We start from the raw sequence: 24844 nt of genomic DNA on the forward strand, positions 1-24844 counted from the left end.
AGCAGTATGGAATACCTCATAACAAATACAACCAAAATGCTTGATAAATTGTGTGTGAGTTTGTGTATGATAAAATGGGTTATTGAGTTGGTATATGAGTAAGGAATCTTCGGATTCCAGTTACTAAAAAACAATGAAAACAATAATCCAGGATGGTAAGCAAACACTAAGAGACCATTTTTGTTCCAAGGGCCCCTAACACAACCATCTTCCTTGAAATTCATCTCTGACAGCTGCACAGAGTATAAGAAACAAGAGAAGAAGCTTGAACTGACAAAAGGTGAAAAGTCCAATCGGAAAACCAGAATAAAGTATAAGCCCAAAGGCTCCAAGTGAGTGATCAATATTTAAAAAAAAAAAAAAAACAAATTCAAAATGGATGCACAGAATCTTCCTTTTTTTGGTCTTGCTGTTGGTTGGAAGGGAGAGAAAGTCTCCGCTGTGAATTCATTAACTTAAGCCTGAATTTATGGAAGCCACACTATCACAGCTATATGTCTTTAAAACCCTCAAAAATTACATTTAAACTAGGCTTTGCTTGATGATCTACCCAGGAGATTTGATTTGCTGAAGGAAAGCAACTCTTCTCTAAAGGGCATGAATTCACTCCAGTCTTCAAAGAACCCTCAGAGAGAAAGTTTTAAGGACAATGAGCAGCCCATAGTTAACAAGCTCGAAAATCAGAGAGAAACAAGGCACCATGAATGAGAGCTAGCAAATCTAGAGAAAGTTGAATAAATCTTCAAAGACATAAAATGCTGGATTATTGGACACAGGATGTGTGATTATTGCATATGTTTATATATAAAAGAAGCTTAGAAACATGAGCAAGGAATAAGAGATTACTTTTTTTACAGACTTCTTGTTATGGAATGAATAAACCATGGAGATAAAAGGTACAGCATAGGGATTATAGTTAATGATACAATAATTGTGTTGTACGGCAATAGATGGTACACTTGTGATGAGCATAGTATAAGGTATAGAGTTGTCAAATTACTATGTTGTACCTGAAATTAATATAACATTGTATGTCAACTATGCTTCAATTTAAAAGAAAAAGATTTTTTTTTTTTTTTTACAAGACCAGGAATTGTTGATCAAGAACCCAAGAGAATCTCTGGAAATAAAAAATATAGCTCCTTAGACTGAAGAGAAAGGGACAAGGAAAAGAAAAGTATGCAAAAGAGATATAGGAGAGATTGGCTCGATACTTGTCTAACTAGAGTTCCAAAAAAAAGATACAAACAAATGGTATTTAGATCAACAGCTGACTTCTTAATGCAATAATTGAAACCAGAAAGCAGTGGGATAATATCTTAAATGCGATGAGAGAAAAAAAAAATTGTTAACTTAGAATTCTAAGACCAGCAAATATACCTTTTAAAAATAACTAAATAAAGACATTTATAGACAATCAAAACCTGAAAAAATTTACTATGATAGACCCTCACTACAGGATTTACTTTAGCCAGAAATAAAATGACACCAGAAGAATTCTTTGATGTATGGGCAGCCCGGGTGGCTCCGCGGTTTAGCACCGCCTTCTGCCCAGGGTGTGATCCTGGAGACCCGGGATCGAGTCCCACGTCAGGCTCCCTGCATGGGGCCTGCTTCTCCCTCTGCCTGTGTCTCTGTCCCTCCTCTCTCTATGTCTCTCATGAATAAATAAATAAAATCTTTAAAAAAAAGAAAAAAAAGAATTCTTTGATGTAAGAAAGAACAGCTAGCAAAGAAGCACAGAAATCTATTTAAAAATATTAATAATGTCTCATTTGAAAGAACTATAATTGTGGCCCACAAAAGCTTGTATGTTGAAAAAGAGATATGTGGAGATAAAGATTCTAAATCTCTTGTATTATTCAGGAGCAGGATATATTTTTTAAAGATTTTATTTATTTATTCATGAAAGACAGAGAGAGAGAGAGGCAGAGACACAGGCAGAAGGAGAAGCAGCAGGCTCCACGCAGGGAGCCCGATGTGGGACTTGATCCCGGGACTGCAGGATCATGCCCTGGGTGGAAGGCAGGTGCTTAACCGCTGGGCCACCCAGGCGTCCCTCAGGAGCAAGATATTGATTAATGTTAGTCTTTAATTATGTATGTTAAAGTAGCTAGGCTTACCATTAAAGGAAGATAAATAGCTATATGATTCCAACAAACACAGGAGAAAATGGTCATTTTCAGGTAATGATTGTTTATGTTAAATGCTCAGGAAAATATTAGAATCAATAGGAGTTTATAGCTTTGCTAGATACAGAAACAAAATATGAAAGCCAATTTCAAGTATACCTAATAGCACTGTCAGAAAAAGCATTTTTTTCATTTACTTTAGCATGAAAAACTATAAAGGATATAGACTAAATTTAATGAAAACCATGCAAGCCTACTATAAAAAATTAAAACTTCATTAAAATATATTTAAGGAAAAAATGGATGATTTTCCATATCATCCTGAATTAGAAAACAATACTACAAAGATATAGGTTTTCTCCAAACTGATATTTAGAATTAACATAATTCCAGCAAAGACTTCTAGCAACCTAAATGTCTGTTGATGGATAAATGGACAAAGAAAGTGTAGTGTATACATAAAACAGCATATTAGTCTCAACAAAGAGAATCCCACCATACATGATAATATGGATGAACCCTGGCAACATTATGTTGAGTGGAATAAGGCAGTCACAGAAAAATAAATAATGCATGATTCAGCCTATATGATGTATCTAAAATAGTCAAACTCCTAGAGACAGGGAGTAGAATGGTGGTTGCCAGGACCATGGCGGAGGGGTAATGGGAGGTGCTGTTCAGTGGATGTGAAATTTCAGTTATGCAAGATGTATAAGTGCTAGAACTGTGCTGGACAACACTATGTCTAGAATTAGCAATACTGTATTGTACACACTTAAAATTTTGCTAAGAGAGGAGATCTCATGTTAAATGTTCTTACCACAGTTAAAAAGAAAAGTTTTGGTAGATGATTATTAGTTGCAATGCACAGCTCTACAGGCTTTGGGAGGAGGATACTTTTGGCCTGATAACACTTAATTCTAGGTTGAGGCAATGGAATTGTTTGGGACACTTTCTTTGTTAGTTTGAGTGAGGTTTCATCTGAAATCGAATGTGCATGCCATGAGTACCTAGGTTTCATGCATGAAAGGTGCAGATAGCTCTTACATCACCCCAAAGACTTATGAATAAATCTCCTTTCTTTGGGGAGAAAAAAATCCCAATAGGATTGTGTGTGTGTGTGTGTGTGTGTGTGCGCGCGCACGCACGCACGCATGTAGGGTATGTATGTATGTGCACATGTGCCTGTGAAAACTTGGCAAGTGGATACAATGACTCATAATAGAGCAAAGGGTCAATAACAGAATATACTCATGAAGTCATGAGAAGGGGGCTGCTTTCTTGGTATAAAGGCTGTTTCTAAAGTCTATGTGATTAAGGAAGTAAGGTGTTGGTGTGTGGATAGACAGATGAGTGCAAAGGAATTAAAGATCCTGTAAACAGGAAGGAAACAATATATAATGGGGGTATTTCAGGTCACAGGGGAAGGTTATTGCCACCGGAATCACTGATAATCCTCTTGGATGAGAAGAAGAAGAAGAAGAAGGAGGAGGAGGAGGAGGAGGAGGAGGAGGAGGAGGAGGAGGAGAAAGAGAAAAAAAAGCAAAGGAAAGTTATTCCTACCTCATGCAAAACAGGAAAATAAATTCTAGGTGCACTACAGATGTACACGTGAAACAGGAAAACTATTAAAAATTTTAAAAGACAATGTAACAATATTTCCATGATCTCAGGGTAGTGAAGAGCTTCTTCACTTACAAAACGGGAAAATTATAAAGTAAAAGACTGATTAATTCTAACTCATCAAAATAAAAATGTACCAGTGAGAGAGTGAAAGACAAGTCACAAACTATAAAAAATATTTGCAATGAAAAAACAGAAAGGATAAGTTCTAATAACATATATGAAACATCCATACACCTCAGAAAGAGAAACACAAACAACCCAGTAGAAAAATAGACAAAGTGTATCAGCATGCATTTCATATGGGAGAAAACAAGAATGGCCAAAACGCTATGAAAAAAATGCTCACATTCATTAGTAATAAAGAACTATGAATTTCAACCACAGTGAGATACCATTTCACACCCACCAGATTGGCAATAGAAAGTAGGACGCAAACAACCGTGATAGCTCTCATTCAGTGCTGATGGAATGTAAAGTGGGACAAACCACTTCATAAAACAATTTGGCACTATCTGTAATGCTGAACATATGCATCCTCTGATGTATATGCCCAGCCTAGACTCTGGGGCCTACAGAACTCCTCACATATGCACCAGAAGACACGTATGAGGTTGTTCCTAACAGCCCTTGCTATTATATCCCAGACAGGAAATCCTCACTGTCCATCAACAGTGGAATGGATAAATCAGTTGTGACATAGACTTAAAACAGAAGGCCATAAAGAAATGAAAATGCAGGAGACCCATCTGCACACATTAACATGAAGAATTCTCATTTTGAATACAAAAAATTGAATCCCAATAAAATATACAGATCATGAATCCATTTAAATGAAATTCAAAAATAAACAAAATTAAACACTTTTATTATACTGAAATGCATTTAAGTCACAAGGGAATGATTATCCCTGAAAAGGGGACATGAGTCAGCCTGGAGCAGTGGACAGAAAGGAAGCAATTGGAAAAGGACTCAAAGGGAGCACTGATGATAATGGTTGTGTCCTAGGCACCAGGTACATATCATTCTTTGCTACTCCTCTTTAAAAGTGTGTACTTTAAAGTGTGCTTATGTACTACAAACTACAGTCAAAATGTTGAGCAAAAGAATTGAGTCACAGACAAGAGGACATTAGCATGATTCTATCATAATGTTTATAGCAAGCAAAAACAAACACAGTCTGAAAACTATCATGAACACAAGGCAATGATCAATACCAAATTCAGATTACTGGTTATGGATTGCCTTGGGTAAAAGAAGAGAGATGTGACAGGGGAGGGACACACGCAGGACTTCCTGAGGTTCTAGTAATGTCTCATCTCTGGAGATGGATGGCAAGTACATGTCCTCGAAACAGTTTTCTCTGTGTTAGCATATCATCTTGTAGCCGTTTCACAATAAACTTGTGAAATAAATCTCAACATAAATAAATACTTAATTGAAAAGTAAAGAGTTTTCTGTGGAAGATCCTTTTGGACTAACTATTTTACCTGAATTTTAATGAGAGATTCCAGAAGAAATAAGGCCAAGTCTGGGCTGTGTTCAAGGGTGAGGTGGCAGAGGGGTATGGGTAGTCTGGGAAATTGCACAAACTCTGCTACTCTCCTTCTTCCTAAATGTTCTAATCTCAGCTCCTTTCCCAGGACCTTCAGACACCTGGACTGCTAGGGGCCTAAGGCTTGAGGGTGTTCACAAATGTCCCGCTTGTCCCGCCATAACCAAATGATGGGGTGAAAAGATGAAGAGCTACCTGGCTACCTCAGAAATGTTGCTGACCAAAGACGGTGCGGACCAAAAAGTCGTAACACTACCAGGATGAGAAGGCATTTGCTTGAGAAATTATCCCCTCTCAATTCTTCCCATGTGCCTGTAGTACAGATTAAATAAGGCAGTTGTATGGTAATATAGAGATTATTAAAAACATTCTTCTTGAGGTTTGACAATGGAGCAGTAGATATGTATCTACTACATAGTTGTTAGTCAAAAAAGTATGTTTCAAATAATCAATTGGTATTCATTTAAAACACAATAATGGTCTTATTAAAGTTAAATTTAATACATGCTGTATTTGGAAGTAATTTCTTTACCACCACACAGAAACCTTTCCAGCTGTCCTTTTTTTGTTGCATTGTTGACATTCAGTGGCGAATTAGAAGAATCTCATGATGAAAATGCCCTCCAGCTAGACGTGTGTGGTTATTTTCAATTCAAGCTCAATATTGATGGTCTTCCTACTATATCTCTCATTTTCCCAAATAGATGAATAAATTATAAGTGGAAACCAATTTATCTTCAAAAATTCAAAGGGTAGGCTAGGTACTGCCTAATTTGGAAATGTGAAGAACAGGATTCTTAGTACTTGCAAACAAAAAGTAGTCTTGATTTCCCATGATTTCTCATCAGCTACTACAAAAAATTGTTTCTTATTTGCCTTTCAAATGATGTACTTCTCAGTTTTCTACCTTTCAAATTTTGAGTTTCTTTTGCAGAAGTATTTCTTACTAGTAACATTAAATGTAGCAGAAAATGAAGCTATTACAGGAGAGAGAAGGATCACCTGAGTTGGAGCACAGGGAAAAAACCCCATCTTCATTTCCACTAAAAATGGAATATTTAATGTTGTCTTGTATTGGGTCAGGAGCGACAGCTTTTACAGTCACAACAGAAGTACCTGTAAAAAATTAGGTAAAAAGAGAAATAACTTTAGGAAAAGAAAATTACAGGCAAAAACAAGAGCAAACACTGGGTATTTATTATTTGCTTACTACATTTTCATTTGTTCATTCAGTGAGTAGTCATTGAGTGTCTTCAGTAAGCCAGATCCCATGCTAGGTGCTACAGAGAGAGTGACAAACAAGTTGGGAAAGATCTCTACCTGATGGTGATTATTAACTAAAAGAAGGAGACAGACAAGAAACCATTAGACAAATACATATTCAGAGTAGATTTCAGATGTGCCAAGTACCCGGGAAGAAAAAAAACAAGGTCACGTGATAGGAAACACTTTTTTTTTTTTTTTTAATGTGTAAGAGGCAGACATATATCATTTCAAGGTACAGAGAACAGACTGATGACCAGCATGATAGAAGAATTAGCAAGCACTAATAGAAGCAACAAGACAATTGGTGCGATGAGAACTGAGATTTCACTGGAAGGTTCTCAAGAATCTATTCGGGCTCTAGGTTAGCACTTTGTGGTCTTCGTGTGTAATATCTCATGCCTTTTGCTATTCACCTCCTAAGCAATCACTGATTTACTTTCTATTACTTTGTTTTGCCTCTAAAATTTTATACACATAAAAATTATATAGTTCCTCTTTTGAAAAGCATTATTTTTTTTAGGAATTAAGCATGTTATTCTGTGTATTAAGAGCTCATTCCATTTCTATTGTAGAGTGTGTTCTACTGAATGGACATACCATCATGTGTTGATCCATTTTTCCACATATGGACATTTGGATTGTTTTCAGTTTGGGGCTATTATGAACAAAGCTGCTATGAACATCCATGTATCAATGTTTGTGTGGACACATCTTTTCATTCTTCATGGGTTAACACCTGTAGTGAATGTTTACTCATGTTTAACTTTACAAAAAACTGTCAAACTGCTTTCCAAAATGGTGCTATACTGTTTTACATCCTGTTAGCAATATATGAGGATTCTAGCTGCTCCACATCCACTGGTATTGTCAGTCTTTTAAATTTTAGTCATTCCAGTGGATGTGTGGTTTTAATTTTAATTTCACTGATGTCTAATGATGTGAATCTTTTCATGTGCTTATTGGTCATTTTCACTCTTTTTTCAGATCTTTGTTCTTGGCTTTCGTTCACTATTTACCTACCACTTCTGAGAAACTTTCTCATAGTTCTTTACTAGTCCTAATCCTTTTATCTTTGGCCTGTAACTTACAGCATCTACTTGGACGCCTATTCAGATAGTGGCCCCTGCCTCTCCTCTTACTGTCATGCTGCCTGGTGAAATGCCACCTATTGGCAAAGGTATGCACGTTGTCCTAAGTGGGAGATGGGAAAGAGGTAGGCTCTGTAGGAGGCTCTCTGGCTGCTGAGTGTGCAGCAGTGGGAGCCTGATTTAGGATGGTGTCAGAAAGGCACAAGAGGAAAAGTAAAAGGAAACATTAGATAGGAACACAAGTGTTGACATGGTGTCAGACATGAGTACAGAGCAGGGATCACTAATTCAGATGCCTTTGGGTAAAAGTGAGAAGTACAGACAAATGAAGGAGCCAGAGACTGTCTGATGTGCTTGAGACACTTAGCTTCAACTCATCACTGCCAGTAGGGAAGGAAACCGGCTTTAAGATGCTTGAAATTCAGGTCTTTTCAAGGGATGCTAAAACATTCATATTTATTTTCATGTGAAATCTCCCAGTTCATAAGTGTCAGAAAATAATTTCATTCAGAGGACAAACATAAGCCATCATATGGGTTGAACAAAACACAGCTGTGGCCTGACCTGAGTCTGCTCATTTAACCATCTCTGATAGAGAAGACGAATCTCTCTTTTGTTATCAGCCTCCAGCACTTAGACTGTGGTACATATTTATCATCCATGGACTTTACTGGACATACTTGAAGACCGATCTTATCTTCCTACTAAGTTGGACTAAATTCCATGAAAGCACAGGAGATTCTCTATATATTTGTGTTTTGTATATTTCTGCAACTTTAGATTAGTTTTGCTTCTAAAATTTCATATACTTGAAAATCACAGAGTGCCTGCCTTCTTATGCTTAGCATGCTTTTTTGAGAATCAATCATATTGTTCTGTGTATCAAAAGTTTGTTCCTTTGTATATAATAGGTGCTCAATAAGGTTGAGAAGAAAGGAGGTAATAGAGGAGACAGAGGAAGTAAGGGGTGGAGATGCTCACTTAAGTGTTCTAGCCTGAGAGGGTTGAGAATGCCACTCTGCCTACAGGGCCCTTATAAAGCAGCAGCAATTATTTTTTAAAAATCAGAGGCACTTGAGTGGTGTAGTCGGTCTGACTCTTAGTTTTGGCTTAGGTCTGATCTCAGGGTGTGAGATCAAGCCCCATGTTGGGTTCCGTGCTCAGCATGGAATCTGCTTAAATATCTCTCTTCCTCTCCTCTGCCCCTCCACACTGTGCTCTCTCACTGAAATAAATAAATAGATCTTTAAAAAATAAATTAAATTAATTTTAAAAATAGCTCCCTGCTATAATACACTACCTGATAGTGGGATTTGCAGTTGTTAAAAAAAATAAATAACATCTATTCAAGACCTCTGCTGGGCTTCCACACTGATTCCTACTGTGCAAGCTCCAGGGAACAAACTCAAAAGCCATCCTGCTATAGGTTACAGTAAAAACAATCCCTAAACTAGAACAAATCAATAGATACATTTTTTTTTTCTGGATACTTACAAGGGTTTCACTAAAAAGAAGAGAAGAAAGAAAAGGCCCTAGCACACATAATATTTTCCCCAGGAGCCTTTGCAACATTCAACATTCAAAGACAAATGCCATGATCACCATACGCATTAAAGGAAACACGTATGTGGTACTGCTCACAAAACTGAAAATTTACTGAGAAAAGGCATAAAAAAGAATTCAATATGTAAAAAGAACGGGAAAACCAAAGCTGGATATATTACTCTCTTTAAAAACGTTATGTTTAACATAAACTGTGACAGTTTTAAAATCATTTATTGAGGCTTCCAAATGGTGGTTCTTTTCAAGCCAGATATGAAATCATTTAGTGACAATGTAAAGAATTTTAATTAATCATGGTGGAATCAAGTTGCTGCACATGTTGAGGATCTTTCAAGTTGCATTATAATCCAACGTTTATTTTGTTACATTTTAGGAGACATATTGTTAATACAAAAATGCCTTACATGTTCCTAGGAATATGCCTTCACAGTAGTGCAGTGTGTTTTATCTTTAGTGCTCAATCACAATTCTGTGCTTCCTGATACAATTTAGTTTTTAAACACAGGAAATTTTATTTCAACTGGCTTGTCATATATTCTTAAGAATGGCGGTAAGAAAAGAGAAATAGCTATGCAGGCAAGAGGTACAATCTTGCTGATGGTCTTTTCTCCACACTTAGGATGCTTTAATTATATGCCTGATTACAAAAGAAAACATGGAGATTGCTTGCAAGTAAAAGACAAAGATGAGCACAGAATTGTAAAGAAGAATCACATATGGACTCCCTCATAAAAGGAACAATCTTATCTTTATTGCAAATAAAATGTTCATAATATCAAGTAAAATTGTAGCACACACAGAATTTCATTCAAAATACTTCATACTAGATGCTAAAGTCAGCAAAGAACTGCAAATGTTTATATATGTTCTTACTCAGATGAAGTTTAAATTTGAGACTGTCCCCCGAAAGAGGAAATAACTGAAGGGCCTTGAATCCTTCTAGGTCTTGGCTTATCATGCACATTTTACTTTATTTATTAAAGATTTTATTTTTAAGTAATATCAACATCCAACATGGGGCTTAAAAAGCACAACCCTGAGATCAAGAGTTGCACACTCCACAAACTGAGCCAGCCAGACACCACAGCTTATTGTGCACATTTTATGTCTGTCTGTCTGTCTGTCTGTATTTGAGAGACAGAGAAAGCACACAAGCTAGGGGAGGGGAAGAGGGAGAAGGAGAGAGAGAATCTCAAGCAGACTCCCACTGAGCATGGAGCCTGATGAGGACCTTGATCTCACAACCCTGAGATCATGACGTAAGTTGAAATCAAGAGTTAGATACCCAACTGACTGAGCCACCCAGGTGCCATGTGCACATTTTAAATAAAAGTCATCTCTGGGCATCTAGAGAAGATTTGCAATTACTGCTCATTTCATACCAAGGTAGAAATGATAAAATGAAAACCAACACTGTACCTCTAATTCCCTTGAACCAAGTGAAACATAAAAACATTTACATTTTCAGCTTTTATGAATTTAAGCCTAACATTGCATGAAAAAGTATAATACATTCAATGTTCTTGTTTTTTTCTTCTTTACAAAAATGCAGTTGAAAAATTAATAATATCTACAGCAGCAGTGAACTATTTAATAGCAGAATTATGCAAAGATTAATGTTATAAAAATCAATATTCATGGAAGTATTTAGGTAAAATAATAATAAAAACATTCTATTCAGAGCTGTTCATGAGTAAGTACTTCTAGAGTTTTACTTCTGTCATATCTAAGCAACAAAAGTATTTTCTTATTGATTATTGACTTCATATTTTTTAAAGCATTCGGATGGTTTTGAATCATCCTGCCACTGAAATGCTGAACATATTTCAGTCATTTAAGAAAGAAAGTTGGGAGTGACATAGCAAGATGGCTGAATAAAGTCCTCATCCTCATCCTCTATAGACACTGAATGAAAAACGATAGTATATGGCTCAAAAAGCCTTTATGAAAACTCCAGACTAGAAGGGAGTGGTATGATATATTCAAAGGGCTGAAAGAAAAAAACCTGCCACCAAGAATACTATATCCAGAAAAACTGCCCTTCAGAGATGGGAAAGAAATAAAGATCTTCTCAGATTAAAAAAAAAAAAAAAAAAAAAAAGCTGAGAGAGTTCATCACCACGAAACCTGTCTGACAAGAAATGCTAAATGTTTCCAGTTGAGAAAGGAGACTATTAACAATGTGAAAGCATATGGAAATATGAAGCTTTCTGGTAAAGGTAAATATATAGACAAATAGCAAACAAATCTCACAACACTGTAATGATGGTATATAAATCACTTTTAATTCTGGTATAAAATTTAAGAGATAAAAGCATAATATAACTATAAAACTATGTGAATAGATAAAAATATAAAAAGATGTAATTTATGAAATCAGTAACATGAAGTGGGAAAGGAACAGATTTTTTAAATGTAATTGAAGCTAAGTTGTTACTAGTTTAAAATAGATTGTTAAAACTATAAGATGTGTTATGTAATCCCCATGGTAACCACAAAGAAAATACCTATGGAAGAAATGCAAAAGGAAATAAGAAGTGTCTCAAAACATGTCACTATGAAAAACCAATGAAACACAAGGGAAGGCAGCAAGAGAAGAAAAGAAGAATAAGATCAGAAACATACAGAAAACAATTTAAAAATGGCAGTAATAAGTCCTTTCTTGTCAGTAATTTTTAAACATGTAAATCAATGAAATTCTCCAATCAAGAATCATGGAATGGGGCAGCTTGGATGGCTCAGCGATTTAGCGCCGCCTTCAGCCCAGGGCCTGATCCTGGAGACCCAGGATTGAGTCCCACATCAGGCTCCCTGCATGGAGCCTGCTTCTCCCTCTGCCTGTGTCTCTGCCAATCTCTCTCTCTCTCTCTCTCTATCTCTGTCTCTGTCTCTCTTGAATAAATAAAATATAAAAAAAAGAATCATGGAATGGCTGAATGGATTAAAAAAACCAAGATCCAAGTACAAACTGCCACCAAGAAACTCATGTTAGATATACAGACAGACATAGGTTGCAGGAGGAAAGATGGAAAGAGATATTCCATGCAAATAGTATCCAAGAGACAACAAAGGTGGTTATACTTACATCAGACAAAATAGAGTTTAAGTCAAAAACTGTCATGAGATAAAGACAGAGTTATATAAAAGGTTTTTTTTTTTTCACCAGGAAAATCAAGAAATTATAAATATATGTGCAACTAACAGCAGAGCATCAAAATATATAAAGAAAACGCTGACAGAATTGAAGGGAGAAATAGATAGTAACACAGTAATAGTAGAAGATTTCAATACCTCACTTTCAATAATGGATAGGTCAACCAGACAAAAGATCAATAAGATAACAGAGAACTTGAATAATATTATAGATTAATTGGACCTAACAGACATACACAGAACCCTCCGCCCAACAAAAGTAGAATACACATTCCCAAGTATATTACACATTCCCATATATATCCTGAAGTGCACATGGAACACTCTACAGGATAGATTACATATTAGGGCACCACACTACTGTTAACAAATTTAATAATATTAAAATCATACCAAGTATCTTTTCTACGATGGAATGAAAGTAGAGATCAATAGCAATGGAAAACTGGAATACTCATAACACATGGAAATTAAATAACACACTCTTAAACAATTAGTAGGCCAAGGAAGAAATCTATAAGGTAATTAGATATTATCTTGAGACAAATGAAACAAAAGCACAACATACCAAACGTGGGCTATAGCAAAAGCAATACTAAGAGGGACTTTTATAGCCATAAATGTCTACATTAAAAAAAGAAGAAAGAGAGGCACCTGGGTGGCTCAGTTGGTTAAGGAACCAACTCTTGATTTTAGCTCAGGTCATGATCTCAAGGTCCTGGGATCGAGCCCCACATCTGGCTCTGTGTTCAACGGGGAGTCTACTTGAGGATTCTCTCTCTCTCTCTCTCCCTCTAGATCTCCCTCCCTCTCTTCTTCCCTCCTTCTCTCTCTCTCTCTGTTAAATAGATCTTTGAAAAAAAAGGAAGAAAAAGAAAGACTGCAAATCAATAACTTAACTTTACACCTCAAGAAACTAAAAAAAGGAACAAACTAAAACCAAAGTTAGCAGAAAGAAAAAAATAATAAATATTAGAACAGAGATAAGTGGAATAGAGAGGAAAAAAACAAGAGGAAAAAAATCAGTAAAACTAAGAATTTTTTTAAATCAGCAAAATTGACAAATTCTTAGCCTCGATAAAAAAGGTAAGAAGCCTCAAATTACAAATATCAGAAATGAAAAAGGAGATACTACAAATGATGCCACAGAAATAAAAAATATCATGAGACTACTACAAACAATGACACACCAACAAATAAGACAACCTAGGAGAAAAGAATACATTTCTGGACACACACATTCTATTAAATCTGAAGAAAGAGAAAAATCTGAATAAATATATAAATGGTAAGGAGATTGAATCAATAATCAAAAACCTTCCCATAAAGAGAACCAGATGGTTTCACTGGTGAAAACCAATCTTTCATTAAAGATTAACACCAATCTTTCTCAAACTCTTCCAAAAATTGAAGACAACACTTGCAAATTTATTTTATAAGGCCAGCATTACTCTGATACCAAAACGAGAGACACCACAAGGAACCTATAATCTAGATGCAAAGATCCTCAATTCAATACTAGTAAACCGTACATTAAAAGGATCGTAAGTCATAACAGTATAGGATTTATTCCTGGGATGCAATGATGGTTCAATGTTTAATGTATGAAATTCAATCAATCAATGCACCTTAACAGAATAAAGTATAAAAATCACCTCAATACATCTCAATACATGCAGAAAAAGAATTTGGCAAAATTCAACACACTCATGATAAACACACTCAGTAAACTAGGAACATAAGGCAATTAGCATACATCATAAATAAAGGCCATAGAAGAAGAGCCCATAGCTCTAACAACCTACTCAACAGTGAGAGCAAAAGGCTTTTCATCCAAGAATAAGGCAAGGATGCCCACTTTCACCACTTCTATGCAGCATAGTACTGAAAGTCCTAGCCAGAGAAATCAGGCTTTGAAATTAAAAGCACCAAAATTGGAAAAAAAAAAAAAAAGAAAAGGATAAAATGATTCTTGTATTTAGTGACATGATCTTATATACATAGAAAATGCTATAGATTACTCACACACACATACACATGGACACACACACACTCACACACTCACACTGCTAGAACTGATAAATGAATCCAGCAAAGTTGTAGAATACAAAATCACCACACAAAAATCAGTTGTGAAAAAAAAAATCAGTTGTGTTTCTATGCACTAACAGTGCATGATCTAGAAAAGAAATTAGGAAAACAATCCCATTTACAGTAGCATGGAAAAAAATTAAGATAAACTTAATCAAGGAAGTGAAATGGAAAAATATTGTGTTCATGGAGTAGAAGACTCACTATTATTGAAATGTTCACACCACCCAAAACAATCTATAGAATCAGTGCAATCCATATCAAAATCCCAAGGCATTTTTTTTTCCAAGGCATTTTTTACAGAAATAGAAAAAAAACTTTTAAAACTCATATGGAATCTTAAATGACTCTAACAGCCAAAACAATCCTAAGGAAAAGAAAGCTGGAGGCTTCACACTTACTAACTTCAACAGTACAGACTTACAGTAATCAAAACAATCTTGGTATTAAGATATTTAGAGACCAATGGAACAGAATAGAGATTCCAGAAAAAAACCATCATGCATATTTTCAAATGATCTTGGCAAAGGTGCCAATGCTACACAGTGGGGATAGGTTAGTCTCTTTAACAAATTGTATTGTATATCCACATTCAAAAGAATGTATTTGGACTTTTACTTTACCACATATTCAAAAATTAAGTCAAAATGGATTAAAGACCTAAATGTAAGACATGAAACTGTAAATATCCTAGAAGAGAAGTTTCAGGGGGAAAGCTTCATGACCTTGGATTTGGCAATAATTTATTGGATATCACAGTAAAAATACAGGTAGCAAAAGCAAAAAAACAGATGAATGGGACTACATCAAAATGAAAAGTTTCCACACAATAAAACAAACCATCAACAGAGTGAAAAGTCAACCTATGAAAAGGGGGTTTTCAACCTATGAAAAGAAAACCTATGAAAAATATTTGCAAACTGTGCATGTGATAATGAATTAATCTACAAAATACACAAGGTACTCCTACAACTCAAGAGCAAAAAAAATTTTTTTTAATGAACAAAGGACTTGAATAGACATTCCCCCAAAGAAAACAAAAAAAATGACCAACGGGTTTTTAAAAAGATGCTTAACATCACTCATCATCAGGGAAATGCAAATCAAAACCACAATGAGGTATCACTTCACATCAGTTAGGATGGCCACTATAAAAGAAAAATAAAAACAAGAAAATAACAAGTATTGGTAAAGATATGAAGAAATTGGAATCTTTGGACACTGTTGGTAGGTGTTACAAAATGATGTACCCAGTATGGAACACAATATAAAAGTTCCTCTAAAAATTAAAATTAGAGCTGTCATATGATCCAGAAATCCCACTGGGTATATATCCAGAGAACTGAAAATAGGCTCTCAAAGAGATGTCAGCACATCCATGTTCACTGCAATATTTCTTATAATAGCCAAGAGATAGCAATAACCTAAATGTCCTTTGATGGATGGATGAGTGGATAAAGAAATGTGGTATACACATATAGTAAAGTATTATTCAGTCTTTAAAAAGAAGGAAATCCTGGGGTGCCTGAGTGGCTCAGTTGGTAAAGCATCCTACTTTTGATTTTGGCTCAGGTCATGATCTCAGAGTCTTGGGCTTTGCCCTCAGCCAGGAGTCTGCTTGAGATTCTCTCTCTCTCTCTCCCTCTATCCCTCCCCCACCTCCTCCAATCCAGGTCATGCACCCTCTTTTTCTCAAATAAATAAATATTTTTTTAAAATAAGGAAATCCTGTTATAGGCACTGATGAACCTTGATTTCATCAATAACTCAGTTACAAAAAGACAATACTTCATTACTCCACTTATATGAGGTATCTAAAGTAGCCCTACACTTAGAAGCAGAAAGTAGAATGGCGATTGAGGGGGCTGGAGGAAGAGGAAAGATCTGTCGTTCAGTGAGTATAGAGTTTTAGTTTTGAAAGATGAAAATGCTCTAGAAATCCATTGCACAACGATGAAGTTATCACTTCTGTACAGTGCACTTAAAAATGGCTACTTATGATGGTAAATCTTGTTATGAATTTCTTACCACAATGAATAAAAGGAAGAAAAGTTGATTTTTTTCCGTCCCACCTTCCCATCATCAAAAAATGACGGAACATATGTTACTAAAGCTTTCCAAACAATTCACCCCTGAGATGAGACAAAGCATGGAAAATCTCAAAATAAATAATTTTCCATAATCTGTGAACAGATGAAAACCATGTTTTAAAACATAAATGGTTTGCAATCTTGAACACATTTGCTTTTGCGAACACCTGAGGAAATAATAGAGGAAGCTACACAAAGTGCTTATTGACCTTTCGTGAGCTTTAGGAAAAGAGAGATGTGGAAGAAAGCCAGCAGAGAATTAATACATGAAATGAGAAGTAAACAAAATTAAGTCTGAAAGTATTTTTAATGGGATTACAGGGATCCCTGGGTGGCGCAGCGGTTTGGCGCCTGCCTTTGGCCCAGGGCGCGATCCTGGAGACCCGGGATCGAATCCCACGTCGGGCTCCCGGTGCATGGAGCCTGCTTCTCCCTCTGCCTGTGTCTCTGTCTCATTCTCTCTCTCTCTCTATGACTATCATAAATAAAAATTTAAAAAAAAAAATTAATGGGATTACAGATTTTAGTGGCCAAATATTTTAAAAGAAGGATTATCTATAAATGGATTCAATCGTTTGAAATTCACTCATAGCAACTCAGGGATAGGTGGGTGCTGAAGTGATCCCTTGACGTTCCTACAACCTCTCTAATTCTGTGCTTTACAGAAGATTTTATTTATTTAAAGCATGAGCTTGAGAGTTTTCAGTGTTGCTTCAATATTGGATCAGACTCCAAATCTTGTCTGTGGACCCGATGCTGCTAAATCTCCCCTAATTTGCCAGTGATTCCCTGTCTAGTCTGCATCCCTAGGTTGCTGACCAGACTTCAAATTCCCATCATTTTCAAGGGCTATCCTTTTTCTCCTTTGCAGCTCCCAAGCCAGCCTGAATCCAGAGCCTGCACATGTCCAGAAAGAAAGGTTGCACAATTTTTCCAAACAAATGATTCTCGACTTTGGTTGTTAGATACCCAGCATATTTCCAATTACTTCAAGAAACAACGCAAATGCCTCAAAAAAAAAATCTTAAAAATATGCTTTACTTAGATTAAAGAAATGCCTTTTAAGATGTTTTTAGCTGCCACATAATGATTACTCTAATAAACTATTTTAATGATTCCATTTGATTGTCATAGCTTTAGGGAGATGTATTGCTGACCTTAAAATACATGAATCCGAAACCAGGGTTCAACATCCAGAAATGATAGATGCTAATTGAAAACAAAAAGGAAAGAAAGGAAATTCTGATATTTCTAAGTGTTTTATTCTGGTTTGTACTCAAATATAAATGACGTATCTTGGTAAACCTCACAGTGCTATAATCACAAATATCCAAATCTCTTCCAGCTTTCAAAAACAAAACAAAATGCCCCTCTGATCCTCAGGGCTCCTCAAGCTATTGGCACGTTCCTTTGTCACCCTTCATGGCCAAGCCTTGTGAAAACAGACTGAACTCGCCACCCCCACTTTGCTCTACATTTCACTGTATTTTGGCTTCTAAAATAAAGTTCTAGACACTTCATTCTCCCTACTGTTTACCATCCTCTCCAAAGTTGCTAAATTCTATTTGGCTGCACACAGTTTCTGTAAGCAGCCACAGATGACTCTGGAGTGCATTTAGGTGGTCTCAGCTCTTGGTCTCTCTTCTTGGCCAAATCCTGAACGGTTTCACCAAAGCAAACTTATTTTTCAGAGCTTCCTTTCTGGACTCTCCCACCTTCTTATGTTGCCAATTGTGTCATTTTCTCTTACTGTCTTGTCTTTTATATTTGATGCATGGACTTATCTTTTCAGACAGGCCTTCCTTTTTACTGTGTTCTCACCTCCTTATACCGAGGTGGCATCCTCAGATCATCTCAGGCAATACTCCTCAGTTCCATGGATGAGAGGTTCTTTGAGCGCTGGGTGACAGCCCACCACCTCATGCACTTCTGCTTTGGGAACAGACCTCCAACTGAGCTAGTTGTCACCTTTTAGACCTTATCTTACCTAATCTCTGCTGCAAATCAGAAGTTGTTGGCCACTTCCTGCTTCTTAAATGTGTCACTTTCCTGTTCCCCTACCACAACCCTCCAAGGAATTGTCACGGGTGCACATGCTAGCCCATCCACCTCAGTCTCCTTGGCAGATGCATTACTTCAACCTCTGTAAGATATTATCATTACTTTGGATTTCTTCCAGGCCCTCTCTCCACCCCTACCCTTGGCTTGCATGCATAATTACATGGGAGTTTTTACCAATTCACAATGTCTGATGTATCTTCAAGAATCTCATTTAATTGCTTGGGGCTAGGGATGTCTGGGTAGCAGTAATTTTTAAAAGCTCCCCAGGTATCTCTACATGTGGATTACCATAGTACCCTCCTAACTCAGATCTCTCCCCAGCTTTCACAAGACATCCAAAGTCAGCTGTTTTATCACTTTTTTGGTAATTTAGAGGCCATTAACATTGCACTAAAAAGCTCATGAGAGCCTCTTCAACTGTTTAGGATTAAAAAACAATTTTCTGATTATGAGCTTGGCTTCCTGTGTCCTTTCTCCTAGAAAGAGAGACCAAGTTATCCTGGCATGATCATCGTCATCCACATGGCAATCAAAAACTGACATTCTGATCTACACATCAGTCTCCTTTATATTGGTTAGTAAGTCCAAATCCTGGGAGAAGAACTCCTCAGTTTGTTAATAAGATAAGGCCTTGAGCCTATAATGGCTGAGGCCCAGATATGAGACTGGGGTTAATATGCAAAGATGAAAGCTGGCTTATGAGGTGTTTATCTTTTTTTTAATTAAAAAAAATTTAAAGATTTTATTTATTTATTTATTTATTTATTTGATAGGGAAAGAGAGAGAGCAAGCACAAGCAGGGGGAGCAGCAGAGGGAAAGGGGAAAGCAGCGCCCTCCCCCCAACTGAGCAGGGAGCCCAACATGGCCTTGATCCCAGGACCCTGAGATCACAACGTGAGCCAGAGGCAGACACTTAACTGAGCCATCAGCACTCCTTCTTTTTTAAAAAGATTTATTTTTATTTATTTGAGAGAGACAGACAGAGGGAAGTAGGGGGAGGGAGAGAATCTCAAGCAGACTCCCCCCTGAGCATGGACCTCAAGACTGGGCCTGACTTGGCGGCTCAATCTCATGACCCTGAGATTATGACCTGAGCCAAAAACAAGAGCTGAGGCTTAACCAACTGGGACACCCAAGTGCTCTGAGATGTTTATCTTCTTCTGAGCCGGCTGACCCTGCCTAAGGCAGTCTTCTCTATCTCCTCCAAAGCTATCTTAGTCTTAGGTAAGGTGATGAAATTCCATACTGTTTGGAAACGGTTAGATAGCATTCATTCCAATGAGTTTCATTCCACATAGAAGACTGGCCTTAAATAAAATAATGAAAAAGGGATGACAGGGAATAATTGCTTCTCTCTTTTTTTTTTTTTTTCATGATCATAAAAATGTATATGTTGGGGCCTGTCCCAAAGTCATTGATAACATAGATTATGGGAACTCTTCTAAAATTATGAGAATTTTGTCACCTTGGAAAGTCTAATTGTTATCTTGTTTGGAGAGAGAATGGAGCAGAATGGAATGGTAGGGCTTTAAAAAATTCTAAGTATTTTACCATTGTTACAGAATTGTTGTGTAATAACTGGTTGCTCTGGTAAGAATTTACACTTGGTGAAATTTAGAGAATTCTATAAAGGATTTGAGACAGAAGGAGGATAGCCATAAAAAGAATAAAAAAAATGACTAGCATATTCTATGACTTCATTTAATCCTTACAGGAGCCCTGCGAGGAAATCCTTATCCCCTCCACTTTTAGGAGGAGAAAGAGAGCTCCTATACTGTGAGTGTGACCCATGTAGCTACACTAACTTCCATCACACCATACTCTACATATATGTGCCCAGCTTACCAAGAGTAAGAGCTAAAATTTAATGGATCAATTGCCAAAAGGCTAGAAGAAGGGGCTGTCCTCTGAACCATCAGAATCAGGTTTGTTTATGATACAAAATTAAATATAGATAATTGACTACTTAGAATGCCCCTATGGATCATCATGTTTTAATTTTATCTCAAGCTCTTTAAGGTCTGAGTTTTTACTTTTAATCACAGTATCAATACAATTCATAATTTCATTTTCTTCCCCTCTTAGCCACTACAGGAAATGCACGAAGTTGTGAATTGTCCACACTGGGAATCGTGACCTCAGGATACCCAAAGCACTGGGAGTGAAACAAGAAATAAATGCTGGCTTCTGGAAGGTTCATTTAAATTACTTAATGGATTGAAACAAGCAAGTGGTTGATTTTTCACTTCAAAAAATTCAGGACAGTTAGATTTCTCCTCATCTGGGTTGAAGAGGAACAATGGCAAGAGTAAAAAGAGGGGAATCACTTGGATTTCAACTCTTTCTTTCATGTTGCTATACGGGCAGCCTCTCTCTTACAGGCAAATGGTATCCTGGAGAGTGACTCTTTCTTTAAGTGCACATATCATGACCAACTCTTAAAGAAACTTTACCTATGAAGGATCTGCTTTTCAAATGGAAACTATGTACTGAACTATATATTATTTTAAGCAGTTGATGTTAAATTTAATGTTGTTAGTAGATGAAGGCAATGTTAACCAAAATTCAAACCTGTGGGCTTTCCAAGAAAGAAACGTTAAATAAATATAAATACATTAGAGTCATTTGTTTCAACTTTTTGAAAGATTTTATTTTTTTTTTTAAGATTTTATTTATTTGTTAGTATTAGAGATAGAGAGAGGGAGAAGGAGAAGCAGAGAGCCCTACATGGAGCTCAATCTCAGGACCCCAGGATCATGACCTGAGCCGAAGGCAGATGCTTAACTGACTGAGCCACCCAGGTGTCCCTTAGCTTTTTATTTTCTTAAAAGAATATTTAAATGTAAAAATTAGTTTAGGATGATGAAAATTTATGATAAAAAATAATTCATTCAGGATGTCAAGTGATACCCACTGATAGGATCTGAATAACCCACAGAAAATTTAAACTTCCAATAGGCACATATTTTTAAATTTGAAAATAAAATTAAAAATTGAACACATATTTGGGAGGAAATAATGCTGGAAGCTATAAAACATTATTTATTAATTAATTTATATCAAGGCCACACTAGCACTAATCAACGGATTTACAGTCTTTTAAAACCACTGGAATTCAAAAGCAAAAAGAAAAAAAACACCTTCTGGTGCCTATGATATGATCCAACAGTCTGAACTGAATTTAGGTCCAGGCAAAGCTCTGGTCAGCTTGAAATGTCAATCAATATGTTGTGCACCTTGTCACTGTTATTCACAGCAGCTTAGGAAATCCAAGTGTAGGTTAGTTGTATCTAATCAAATTCAATAGTTCCCTTTTTTTTAAAGATTTATTTATTTATTTATTTATTTATTTATTTATTTATTTATTTATTTATGATAGAGAGAGAGAGAGAGGCAGAAACACAGGCAGAGGGAGAAGCAGGCTCCATGCCGGGAGCCCGATGCAGGACTCGATCCCGGGACTCCAGGATCGTGCCCTGGGCCAAAGGCAGGCACCAAACTGCTGAGCCACCCAGGGATCCCCAATTCAATGGTTTCTTAACTGTCATCTTTTCCTTTTCTCTTTCTCCTTCCTATTCTATGGGTAATGTTTAGCTCCTTTCTCAATTTAGACTTTATGTCCTTTACACATGTCACAGTGTAGGTCCCAACCGTTGTTTCAGTCGTCTTGATATGTATACCTACCTGAATGTTTATGGATTCCATATGCTTGTGGTACTGCCAGCAGTATTTCTAGTCATCTTTATGAGCAAGATTTAATAAATTGATTTTTTGGAGTGTTAAGGTCTATTAAGATAACAGTCAAATTTAATTCAATAATTCTAAATACAAGAGGACTAAGAAGAACAATTCTGATCAGAGGTCAAAGAAAACACAATGGTGTGGACAGCTGGATGAAGGCTTCCCATCCATTTATTCATTAGCTTTTCTGATTTAATCTCAAATAGGAGGCCCGTCATCAGAGGTAAGAAAGTAATTTGGTCCTCACTGTCTCCAGCCCTAACTTTTATCTCGGACTCGTTACTCTTAACCTTACTGACTAATCCCGATTGTGATGGCTGCGAGTGGACTGAAGGTGTACAGATTTGAGGTGATGCTGCCCAAGTGGTGGGCAATAGGCTAGAGTCAAGGTAGTCCTCTGCCAAACGGCTGCCTCCTATCAACAGGGTGAACCTGTGACCTACAAATGAATGGCACGTAGTAAAAACAAAAACAGGTGCAAATCTTGTACTCCCATGGCAGTTGTTATTAGTGTTATTTTAATTCAGTCCTGAATTCAACCACAAATAGACTTACTAATCCATAACTTTTTTTTTTACTAATCCATAACTTGATTTCGTATTGAAATGTTTTCTGTGGGGTGCCTTAGATATTGACTTATATTTAGGTTTAATTCTGCAAACAAACTGATCCCGGGTGAGTTGAGAAAGAATATTCTAACAATTAGGGAAAGCCCAGGCACATTACTTAGTATTTAGAAATTTCATTCACTAATGTCAAAAAGTGTGATAACAGTGATGACTTCCCATGCTGATTTTTTTGAGGAATAATATATGTAATCCCTATTACTCTGGAGAATTTATATTGGATGTGAATGTGTACTAGTAGTGGTCAGAAACCCTATTATGTGAAGGACAACCAAATGAATTAAAGAGAAAACTACTTGAGTAAAACCTAAAGTGCCCCCAGTGGTTGGCGAGGCCCCACATGGTCTGTGAGTCCTTTTACTTCCTTTCCTATTATTCTTGCCTTTGCTTGCTCTGTCCCAGCCACACATCCTCTTTGCTGTTGTTTGAACAAACCAGGCAGGCTCCCACCACTTTTTCCTTTTTTTTTTCTGAAATCCTCTACCCCCCAAAATACTGTCTCCTCTCTCTAGGTCTTTGCTCAAATGTGCCTGCTCCACGATGCCCACCCTTACCTACTATTTAAAACTGAAATCTGTCCCCTACTCCAGAGCTCCCAAGTCCCTCTTAACTTTGCTCTGCATTTTTTTTTATTTGATAGCTCTTATCACCATCTAAATATAGTTATTTATTATGTTCATTGACAGTGTCCCTCTATTCCTGCTAGACTGTAAGCCTCACGGGTGCCTGGGTGGCTTGGTGGCTTAAGCATCTTAAGCATCTGCCTTCGGATCAGGTCATGATCTTGGGGTCCTGGGATCAAACCCAGGTCTGTGCCCTGCTCAGTGGGGAGCTGCTGCTTCCTCTCCCTCTCCTGCTCCCCCTGCTTGTGCCTTCTCTCTCTCTCTCTCTCTCTCTCTCTCTCAAATACATAAATAAAATCTTTGAGGGAAAAGAAAAGAATGTAAGCTTCACAAGGACAAATTCGTGAATATAGCCCAGGAGACAGTACCTGGCACTTAATACTAATTAAAAAATATATATATGTGCAAGGAGCAAATAAAATATCTGAAAAGCAACTGTGTAGAGCAGTGGAGTGCTCCAGAAGGCAGAACTAGATTCATGGATAGACAGAAAAGAAGCAGAGCTGGGCCTCCAACATATGAATGACTTTCCAAGTAAGATTTTCCAACTTTGCCCTGCAGTCAAATCCTCAGTGGAGCTTGTTAAAAACAGTCCCTGGCCCCAGACCTAATGAGGCAGGCAGAAACTTCCCCGGGTGGGTTACAGATCATTAGTTTCACACCCAATTTCAAGAACCACCCTTCTAAGTGCTCAGTCACCAAAATATTCAAGTAGAGACGATAAGACCACATGTCAAGGATGTTTAGAGAAATCTTCATATTTGTACTGCAGAGGAAGGCTGGGCTCAAAGGTTCTGTAATTTTATCAGATCAATTTCAAGATTGATTAATATATTGTATTTTGTGTTATATTATTTAGAAACTGTTTACTTTCCATCAGGTTCTGCTCTGGTGTTGGAATGTGTGCATCTTAAGAGTAATAGAAATACACCCCGAGGAGTATATTTTATTGTTAAACATTCACTGCTTATGTGGAAGTCTCGTTACACATAAGAAGTTGGAAGTCACTATTATTTCATTTGATGCAGATAACTGCAATTTACTCTTAATTATGTTTAGAATCAATAAGAGGCCTTCTGAGGAAGCGACCTATGGGATAACCATAATTCTGAAAAGGGTCAAAAGTCAAGTTAATAATGTGTAACTGAGGGACGCCTGGGTGGCTCGGTGGTTGAGCGTCTGCCTTTGACTCTGGGTGTGACCCTGGAGTCCCAGGATCGAGTCCTGCGTT

General features: G+C 36.9%; 1 protein-coding gene and 1 long non-coding RNA gene across 2 annotated transcripts in view; one reads left to right on the forward strand and one right to left on the reverse strand.

Annotated features, from left to right (window-relative positions):
• DCHS2 (dachsous cadherin-related 2) overlaps window positions 1–24844 on the reverse strand; it is a 225656-nt gene that overhangs the window by 27521 nt on the left and 173291 nt on the right. Inside the window, exon 14 of the mRNA XM_072773716.1 lies at window positions 6313–6426. Coding sequence (XP_072629817.1) covers window positions 6313–6426 — 114 coding nt within the window. The remainder of the gene's footprint in view (window positions 1–6312; window positions 6427–24844) is intronic.
• LOC140602241 (uncharacterized) lies at window positions 20226–21243 on the forward strand. Its single transcript, XR_012005216.1, has 2 exons — window positions 20226–20548; window positions 20709–21243. It is a non-coding gene; the product is annotated as an uncharacterized lncRNA (long non-coding RNA).

This window comes from Canis lupus, chromosome 13, assembly GCF_048164855.1.
Source record: "Canis lupus baileyi chromosome 13, mCanLup2.hap1, whole genome shotgun sequence".
Taxonomy (NCBI): Eukaryota; Metazoa; Chordata; class Mammalia; order Carnivora; family Canidae; genus Canis; species Canis lupus.